We start from the raw sequence: 10,068 nt of genomic DNA, 5'->3' as shown, positions 1-10,068 counted from the left end.
TGCTTAACAACTAATACCTAGACATCAAGCAAAAACATAAGTTATATATGCTTGACAACTCATTAAATTAATAATGAGTAGAATTTGCATAAAAAAATTCTAAAATTATGTCAAGTTTTTAATCATAGAAGTGAGACAATTGATTAAGTTATTAGAATTGTTTATTAGAGTGGTGGATTGATAGTGTTTTAACTATTACAAAAGACAATTCAAGATCTAATAATCTGATTATTGCATATTTGAAGAATGTAATATAAGTTTGGTCAATTATTATATTGTCAAATAAGTATTTGCTTATTAGATGTTTTGCATACATTGTAAACCTCATATGTATGAGGGCTTGAAAGATATTAATGTTTCAGTTGTTAAAATTTGAAATGCAATTAGGCATTTGAGATAGGGTGTAAGAAATTAGTGTGTTTGGATATAGTAACTGATTAGTACTTAAAAGTGCATTTTTATCAAGATTTTATATCATCATTTTGCACTTGAAGTATCAATAACTCCTTAACTAAAGCATGTTTTATAATAACGTATCTAATAATATAAGATACCTTTAATTTAAGGTAAATGTTCATTTTAAATTGAGGCCTATCACATAAATAAAAGGATTGATTGATGACTTGAAGAACTTAAATTGCAAGGATAAAGAGATGGCCAAACTTAGAAAAGAGATGTCGGTGCAATCCAAACCGGAACACTGTTCGGTAATTAGGTCATATCTGGAGCTACAGATCTCAGATTTAGGTCCAATTTATATGGATGGAAAGGTAAGACATAGGCCTACAACTTTCATATGGAGCCCAAGATCTAAAAAGGCCATTATCAAGTCCAAATTGTAGCAACAACAAAGAAGCCCGAATCTGTCTTCCAGCCCGAGCACTGTTCGGTATTTTGGCCATATCTGGAGTTCTAGAAGTCCAAATGAGCTGAATTTTTTACACAAGAAAGCTGAGACAATTGCCTACAACTTTCATGTTTGCAACTGGCTCCAATTTTGACGTTATCAATGACGTTTTGGGCAGACAAGAGAAGATAAGGATTGTCACCAAGTCAAAAGTTGGTCACCCACTTATCAATTAGTCATCAAATCAATAGTTCCCATTTTTGGCCTATAAAAGGAGGCATTTGCCATGCATTTAGGCATCTTGGTGTCCAGATCAAGATCATGCTCTTCCTTTCTCTCTTTGTATTTTTTATGCTTTGTTTTCATTAATATTAAGTTTATGCCTTTCATTTCCTTTCCTTTACTTAGTTAACTTTTATGTTCTTATTTTGTTTATCTATTTTGCTTTCTTTCATTATGTCTAGCTAAGTTAATTATGTCAAGGTGAAAAGGTTACACTAATGGTGTAAGAATAAGTATAATGTAAACTTAATATGGACTTGTTTCCAATTGAATAATAAGAGTTTATACTATACTTGTTTAACATACCATTAGTGGATCCTTTAACCTTGACATTTGTTATTATCATTGTTTAATTATTACATTAATATTTCATCTCAAAGTTCTCATCTTCTTCTTCTTTTTCTCCTTCTTTTTCTTTATTATTATTATTATTATTATTATTATTATTGCTATTGTTATTATTATTATTGTTATTACTATTATTATTGTTGTTGTTGTTATTATTATTGTTATTTATAATTTATACAATTAACTTCCTTGTGGTTCGACCCCAGTCTTGCAGAGTTATTTATTACTTCGACACTCGTACACTTGGAAGAAGACATCAATCTTGTGGTCATGTCAGTAACTTGATGGAATTTCACTTATCTGATGTTAGATTTGTTAAAAGATTTGAGAGGTCTTTTTTATAAGGTTAAGATCAAAGTTTATGGTTTGGAAAGAGAGAGAAAAGGGGAATCTTGGATTTCTGAAAGGGGGGGACTTGGATTTTCGTACTTTCATCTCTTAAAACATCATCCAATTAAGGTAATAGACATATCCAAAGAGATTAATTGTAATGATTTTTATGTTTTATTAAAGAATTTCAATTGTTAGGGTTATGTGAAAATAAATATTTAAATTGTTGATTATTGAGATGATATAATTATGATTGAATAATGTTTGTAATCATGAAATATCATCGGGTTATGAGTTAATTTAAAAAATGAAAGAAACAAAAATTCCTTTCTTATCACTTAGGGGTTTCAACTATAAAGAAAAATTATGATAATTAGAGATTTTGATACAATTGATTAAAATTATATGAAATTGGATGTTTATGAATATTAATAGATGTGAAGGATGAGAATTTCTCAAAAAAAAGGAGAAAAATCCTCACATTCTTCTCTTCCATTTGTTTGGCCATAGCTCACTTAAAAGGAAGGGTTTAATTTTGATCTTGTTAAAAGGTTATGTTTGAATGAATTTGTTGAATTTTTCTAGGGTTTAAGAATAGAATAATCATAAAGAATTCAAAAGAGGATTTTATTCTTTTTATGGATAAGAAATTTAGCCAAGCATATATAACAATATTAGACTTTGTTAGATTAAGTAGTACATAAATTGTATTAGGCCATGTCGATTAAAAATGAAATTTAATGCAAAAAACAAATATATATTATAAGAATGTGAAAGTTTCAATACGAAAAAAATAAGAAATTAAAATTTATATGGAAATAGAGTTTGATCTTTATGGTAGATGAATGATAAGTAATTTATTGATTATTTTGGTATAAAGGAGGCAGTGAAATCTAATCAGCAACAAAAAATTATTTTACTTGCACAAATATTATTTAGGTGTCCGATACCTTCAGGAAACTAATTAATTGTTTAAATATTAGTTGAAATATTATTTAATTGTATCTTAGTCTAAAATGAGAACTATTAAAGGTAGATTGTATAAACTAATCCTTGATTAATAGAATTAGTTTCCTGATTACTAGGTGGATCAAGAAACTAATTTTTGGTTACTAGGATTAGTGTCTTAGTTAATGGACAATTTAAAAAAGAAATTCCCTGGTTAATGAGTAATCAAAAAAATTAATACCATAATTAATGGAATTAGTACAAATTATGGAATTAGTACCTTGGTTGATGAACGATTAAAGAAATAGAATCCTTGAATAATAGAATTAGTGCCTTGATTAATAAGCAATTAGAAAATCTGGACTACTTAATGATAGAATAAACGTTGGTTTAGACTAGTAATGATTTATGGCATATCCAAAAGAATTGGTATTAACAATATTGAATTGCGAGGATGAAGATTTGAATAATAATAAACTTTTTAATAAAGGATGTTGCAAATACTTATTTACATGTCTACACATGTCATAATATTTAATTATCAATGATTGTACAACATTTTTTTGCCTAAATATTATATAGAAGTGGAGATAATTTTTTAAGTGAAATGTCATAGAATATGATGTTAAAGTTTGAGAAATGTTGGGGAGATGTATAAAAACTAATATTTTTTTTTTTTATTATAGGTGACTATTGTTTTAGATTCACATTTCAAGTTGAAATATATAAAATTCTATTTTAATGACTTGTATGATGGTAATAAAGCACAACTGCTAATAAAAAAGATGAAATATATTCTAGTGAATTTGTATAATATTTTTTAAAATCTAATAAAGTAGAGATGATATCAGACATCAACGAAAGTTAATTCTAGTGATGACTCGAAGGTAGATGATATGCCAACTACTTTGGCTCAATTCAAAAAATATTTAGAAAAGAAAAATATTATGGAGAGTAGAAATGAGATTGAGAGATATTTGATTGATAATTATGTGGATTTTAATGATGATAAGTTATGATTTTAAGTTAGTAGAAGCACAATATTTTCAAATATAATATTATTTCAAAGGTTTTACAACATGCGCTAGCTATTCTTGTATTAACAATGTCTTTCAAATCAATCTTTTGCAATGATAGCTCTATACTCAATTAATATCAATTTTTTTTTCTAATCTTCAATAACAATTTAAACACTTGTTTGTCATCAAAATTGATTGATCATGGATCAATTTCAATTGATATTAAAATCTTGATAGATGTTGTTGAGACCTATGAAAATCTTGAGTCAATCACTTTATTTTATAAAATAACATGTTTTATTTAATAGTTTATTAATTAATACATTTTCAATCTAATATGTTTGATTTGCTATTTCGTAGAATATGGTATGCAACAAGTGATAATTATCTAAAAAATTAAGGGTATTTATAGATAGTTAACTTTGATCATTTGAGTGAGTATAATCAATAATGCATTTATTTCTAAATAATATACTGACAGTTGTACATTGATATTGTATGGTGTGAAAGATATTTTCCATTCCTAAATTATAAGGTGCATAGGAGAAATGTATCTTGTATTTGCAGGACATATTTTTGACATGAATTGAGGTTACTTTCCTCTACCAAAGGAATATTCTTGAAGTTTTCATTAGCGATAAAAATATTTGCAGGATGCCTTCCTTAAATAATTTAGTCTATTCTAGTAAATTTTAACAGTCTAAATAAAAAATAAAAGTCCAAATAAATTAAGCATTTTAATTTGACTATATATATATATATATCCTAAAAAACCCATCAAAATACCTTATTTTTTAATAAAAAAACTTAAACCAAAATTATTCAACTTCAACAGATTTCAATAAGATTCAATTTATTAGCAATAAAAATATTTTTTTGTTCAATTATTTTTATTTTTTAATAAAAAATTAATTAATAAAAAATATTTACCCCTATATAAACGTGATTTTTATCATTATTGTTATTATTATTATTATTATTATTATTAATGGTAATGGATATATTCCCAATTATAAAAATTGTACCAACACGATATCCTTCTACCAATAAGAATAGGTGGACTAACCAGCCTGGCAATGGGTCTGGGCCACCTAAAAGATCCCAAATTCAACCGGTAGAGGCTCTTCGGTTTCCACAGCGAGTATTATGGGCCTGAGGCCAGAACACCCCAAAACACCAACTTAAACGATGCGTTTTGACTGAGCTCGGGAAAACGTTGTCGTTCAAAAGAAGCCTGCAGATCCACGAGAACATCTCGTCTTCTTCAATCTTCATCCTCAAAGTAAGAAAGGAATCAGAGATCTCCACAGGAACGAAGACAGACAGCGCTGCTACTGCAATGGCGTTCGAGATTCCGGAAGATGAAATAAGGGAGCTGCAGATGTCTCTGCGTAAAGAGGCGGGTCTCTCTTCTTACAACCTAGAAGAAAATGATTGGCTTCCCGATTTGGCCTCCCTCAATGACTCCTCAATTTCCGACATTGACCCCTCTCCACCTTACCTTCGATGCAAGAACTGCAAAGGCAGGCTCCTCAGAGGTGTAAATTCCACAATTTGTGTCTTCTGTGGGAGACAGAACAATCAGGATATCCCTCCTGACCCAATCAAGTTCATGTCTACTGTCGGTTCCCGTTGGTTTCTCCAATCTCTTCACTTAGATGGATCGGTCAGTCCTCTCCTTGTTTTTCTTGATTTTTATTTTATTTTCTGTCTTGTCAGTTACTTTATTGCTCACTTTATGATGTTTTCTTAATCAGAAAGGTTTAGACTTCTTGGGCTTATGGGGATGAATTTTAGCTAGTGTTTTTGTGAGCTAAAGTGATACTACGGCCTTTCCTTTGGATGTGTTGCCAGCAGGAAACTTTTCTGTGTTTTAGAAAGATTTTTTTGGTAAATGTGGGCTTGCTGTTTGCAGGAGATTGTGGAATCGATTATTGAAGCGAAGGAATTAAACAGAAGACATAGCACTTCTCAAAACAACTTTCCCTTGTCTGATCTCTTAGATTTGGAAATAAGATGGCCTTCTGAGTCCGAGAGATCAGAAACTAGCGTTACAGACAAGACTCCTGCTCAAAATTTGAGTACTTTGAATTTGGGTGGAGTTGATCTTAACAACTTTTTTGGTGAACCTAAGGTAGACTCTTTTCCTGCCTTATCTCAAGAACAGCTCACGCTGAACAAAGATATGGATGCTCCGGGAGGAAATGCAGTTCAAGGTCATGGAAATCTTAGCTTGTTTGAGAATGTTCAGCCTTCTGAGACAATTGGAGGGTCTGACAAAGATGTAAGTGGTGACTGGTCTTCTGGTTGGGAGGCTGAGTTTCAATCTGCTAGTTCTGGAACCCAACATCGGGAATCCAAGACATCGGATCCTTTTGTGAGTTCTTCCTCAGTTGATCTTTCTGCCCATATGGACTCTGTCTTTGGTCCTGCTAAAGACATAGTTGAAGGAAAAACAAATGAGAATGCAACTTCTTCTGCATCCAGTGCTTTTAAGGATGATCTATGGAGTATTCCCGGTACTGGGGTAACTGGCCAGGATGAGTTATTTAAACTAGACATAAATGATGAAGGTGGTGGAAAAAGGGGTACCACAAATAATTCTTCTATGATGAATGTTGATTGGATTGAAGACAATCAGTGGCAAACCACCACCACCACCAGCAAGTCAGATGAGAATAAAACCATTGATGAAAATGACGATTCATTTGATGCTTGGAATGATTTTAGTGGCTCAACTAGTGCACAAGTGCCTTCAGACAATTCTTTGAAACAAGATGCTAATCACATTTTGCCGTCTGTGGATCAGGTATCTGAAATAAACTTGTTTGGCGGAAGTAGTATTTCACAGGATGTTGATTTTGGTAGCTTTTCCCAGCCGGATTTCTTTTCAGGAACATTAAACAATCAAAATGGTTCTTCAGAAGTGATTGTCATGCAGACAGAAACTTCTGTTTCAGATAGGTAAGTACAATGTTCAATTTCGTCTCTACTCAACTCATCCAAGCCTTAATAACTTTTCTCAAGGCATCCAAAACTTAGGCTGTTATGTCTGAATCTTGAAAACAGGCAATAAATGCAAAAATTCAGTAGGGTGAGACTGTTCCAAATTTTCCCTTCAAAGCTCCAACTTCAGTTGGTGGGACTGTAAGTGGTTGGGGTTTTTTGGACTCTGATTTGGTGTTTTGTTTTTCTATTTTTCCATTAGAAGGCTGATGAGAATAGTGTGTGAATCCCAGTTAGAGACGTATAGCAATTGATTTTGTTTTTTGCTTGTTATGTTTTCCTTATCATGTTGTATCACATTGTTTCTATGATCTTCTTTCTGATGAAATAATATAATTGGAGAGTGTAAAAGAAATATACATTTGGAAGAGTACACATTCCTTCGTTTGAAAGAAAATTCAATCCTTTGTCTTACCTCATTACTGATGTCTTCGTCCACATTGATATCATATGAAATTTTATGCATGAAGAGACCGTTTGGTATTGTGGCTGGAACTGTGTTTTGTTCCAACCACAAAAAATAACTGTTTGGTAAATATTTTAAACGCAGGTTTTGGAGATGGGTCTCACTAGAAATTGTGTTTGTACCGCCGGTTTTGGTGAAGCAGAAAATTGCTGCTTTTCACTTTTTATTGTCGCCTGTTGCCATATCTTGCAGAAGAGGTTACCTATAGTATCAGTCAAAGAAGGCAGAAAAGAAAAATAAGAAGAATAGGGATTCTATTCAGTAGGTTAATTTTCTTTATAGTATGAAAGATCCCAAGTGGGATTTTCTATGTTTAGGTTATTCCTATTTAGTACTGAACATCCTATTCTATATATTCCTTGAACAGAAGATATCGTTTAGGATTAGGTTGTTTGGAGAGAGTAAAATTGTTAACTAAATGATTTCTTGAGGAATTCACTTTAAAGTTTTCATCCATAATCTCTATTATTATTGTTAGATTGGTTAAGTGTTGCTGCACAACATTCTTAGTGATGTTGCTATTTTGCTTCTAGGAAAATAATTGTGGATATGAACTTGGATAAGAGTAGGCAATCTTTTGAAAAGAGGTTTTTGGTTAGACATGGTTGTAGATAATTGGTTTGGACTGGTAGTCTTGTGATGTTCCATTGAGGTGGAGTTAGCTGCATGGAGAGTATATTTACAAGGAGATTGGAGCTTTGCATCAAGCTATTTCTGGTATTGTGAGGTAAAACTAGTGTCTGAGGGACATGAGTCTTCATTTCCTCATTCAAAGTATATTTGGGGTGAGACTGTTGGCATACAATACAGTGTTTTGTTAAGAAGGCAGACTTCTTAGCACTTTCTTTTATCAGTGGTGCTCCACTCCCTTGTCATTTCTAATATGGTTTGCATTTCTACTGATCAAACAAGAACTGTGGTTGTGATCCTCGTGGTAAGGGAGAGAAGCATACCTATAGAGTGATTTCCTCATTCAAAGTATATTTGGGGTGAGACTGTTGGCATACAATACACTGTTTTGTTAAGAAGGCAGACTTCTTAGCATTTTTTTTATCAGCAGTGTTCCGCTCCCTTGTCATTTCTAATATGGTTAGCATTTCTACTGATCAAATGAGAACTGTGGTTGTGGTCCTCGTGGTAAGGGAGAGAAGCATACCTATAGAGTGAAGAAGTTATGTGAAAAGCAAATGATTCTGCTAAAGGTTGGGTTCAAGGTAAATTACCTAGATGCGTAGATGGTGTTTCTAGATGAGGAATATTATGTTGAAGTTCTTGTTGTTTTTTTATGTGGTAAATTAAAACCATCCACGAAAGATTTTTTTATTTTAAGAGTGCATTCTCTGTTCTATATGGAATCATATCTGATTGTCCGTCTTGATTTTCTTCAGAGTCGACTAGATGGATGAACTTTTACTAACTTTTGTAAGACATCTCTCATGGGTTTCTATAGAGACTAGTCTGGACTCCCCCTGGCTGCTTGAAGTAGTTTTCCTTTTGGTAGTATAGTATTACCCTAACCTGAAAATCTTCAGCCTAGGTGATACTGGCTCCATCTTGTGACCAACTTCTTTCTTCATATGGGTTTATTTAGATCTTCTGTTCATAATTGCTGAACGAAGCAACTTATATTGAATTTTCTGTTGAATGTTTCAGGATTGATAGTGTGAATCAAGATGATGGGAACACGAAAGATCTTAAGAAAGGTGAAAATACGACGTCCAAGGCTGATGAAGTAGAGATGCTCATGTCGCAGATGCATGATCTCTCATTTATGCTGGAAAGCAATCTATCAGTGCCACAAAAGATAGAACCATTTAGTTCATCTTCAAAAGATTAAAATTCCTGCTGTTGTCTCTTGAATTCTCAAGCTATAATTTGGTTTTCTGATGTGCTCTCCAGTTTTGAATGGTCCATAGCTGCAGTAATCTTCCTTTTCAAGAGGTCGAAGCCATTTTATATGACAGCTTCATTCTGCTATATAATGACCACAGATAGGCGTTTGTGAAATGCCAATTTTCTCGGCTTTTTTATTTTTATTTTTTATTATTATTGTGAGAATCAATCCTACAATTTCTTGAAGAAATGACTTTGTCAAGTAAGCTGTGTTTTTTCTTGTTACAGCTCACTCTATCCTGTCTAGATAGTTGTTCTATTAATCATTTTCAACTATATAAAAGATTCACTAGTTTAGCTTATAAACTATGGAGCATCTCTATCACATACAACGAAGTGCTGAATTATACAACAAACTTTCTTTCTTTGGCCATCAATGTGTATTGTATGATATCTCTCTGGTTTCCTCAGACAGCAGCGACTACATTCTATGCCTAGCCGGATATATCCTCCGACTATAGGCCCAACCAGCTGCTCAATCGGTGGTAATCAAGGCGTACTGCTGCTGACATTGTGAAATAACTGTTGCAGGCGTTGCATTGCTGATGGATCGCCCTGCTAAGGGATGACAATTTTAACGAAAATGTTGTCATGGCTTATATGGAAACAGAATGAAATTCCACCATGTATTGTATCCGCATGAATGTGCAAATTACCTCTTCGCTACTGTCATTTGTAGACTCTGTGCAAACGTAATTATGCTCAAACTAGTTATACCTCGAACCAAATGCCTTTGGTCTGCTGACGGCATTCCTGCAGATCCTGAATGATACAAGCGGATAACTAGACAGGAGAGGCTGAACTTCGCAGATGTTATTTACAGCTTTGGAGCTACATGCCGCATGACCTTTCAGATGTAACATAAACTTTTTTTTACCTATCTTATCAGACATGATTTTTAGTCACAACCCAAAAAATCACGATGTGGA

General features: G+C 32.7%; 1 protein-coding gene across 3 annotated transcripts; it reads left to right on the top strand.

The window, feature by feature from the left end:
* The first annotated feature begins 4,991 nt into the window (after nucleotides 1-4,991).
* On the top strand, nucleotides 4,992-9,445 carry LOC105112952 (uncharacterized). 3 transcript variants are annotated; one of them, XM_011008883.1, is made up of 4 exons: nucleotides 4,993-5,440; nucleotides 5,690-6,583; nucleotides 6,653-6,738; nucleotides 8,900-9,445. In XM_011008883.1, the coding sequence occupies exons 1-4, from the start codon at nucleotides 5,114-5,116 to the stop codon at nucleotides 9,081-9,083; spliced, it is 1,491 nt and encodes a 496-aa protein (XP_011007185.1). In that variant the 5' UTR covers nucleotides 4,993-5,113; the 3' UTR covers nucleotides 9,084-9,445. The 3 variants fall into 3 exon arrangements, with proteins under 3 accessions (XP_011007186.1, XP_011007185.1, XP_011007184.1); XM_011008884.1 differs by lacking the exon at nucleotides 8,900-9,445 and adding an exon at nucleotides 6,844-6,913 and having other exon boundaries at nucleotides 4,992-5,440; nucleotides 5,690-6,738; XM_011008882.1 differs by having other exon boundaries at nucleotides 4,994-5,440; nucleotides 5,690-6,738.
* The last annotated feature ends 623 nt before the right edge of the window (nucleotides 9,446-10,068 follow it).

Source organism: Populus euphratica, unplaced genomic scaffold (genome assembly GCF_000495115.2).
Source record: "Populus euphratica unplaced genomic scaffold, PopEup_1.0 scaffold380.1, whole genome shotgun sequence".
Lineage (NCBI taxonomy): Eukaryota > Viridiplantae > Streptophyta > Magnoliopsida > Malpighiales > Salicaceae > Populus > Populus euphratica.
The sequence above is the reverse complement of the archived record's forward strand: the minus strand, read 5'-3'. Positions and strand labels throughout refer to the sequence as shown.

Bases quoted from the DNA above. Each gene is read 5' to 3' on its own strand.
- LOC105112952 (XM_011008882.1), top strand. From the start codon at position 5,114: ATGGCGTTCGAGATTCCGGAAGATGAAATAAGGGAGCTGCAGATGTCT. The intron at 5,441-5,689 runs GTCAGTCCTCTC...TGCTGTTTGCAG, and splicing joins CTCTTCACTTAGATGGATCG to GAGATTGTGGAATCGATTAT. The intron at 6,739-8,899 runs GTAAGTACAATG...TGAATGTTTCAG, and splicing joins GAAACTTCTGTTTCAGATAG to GATTGATAGTGTGAATCAAG.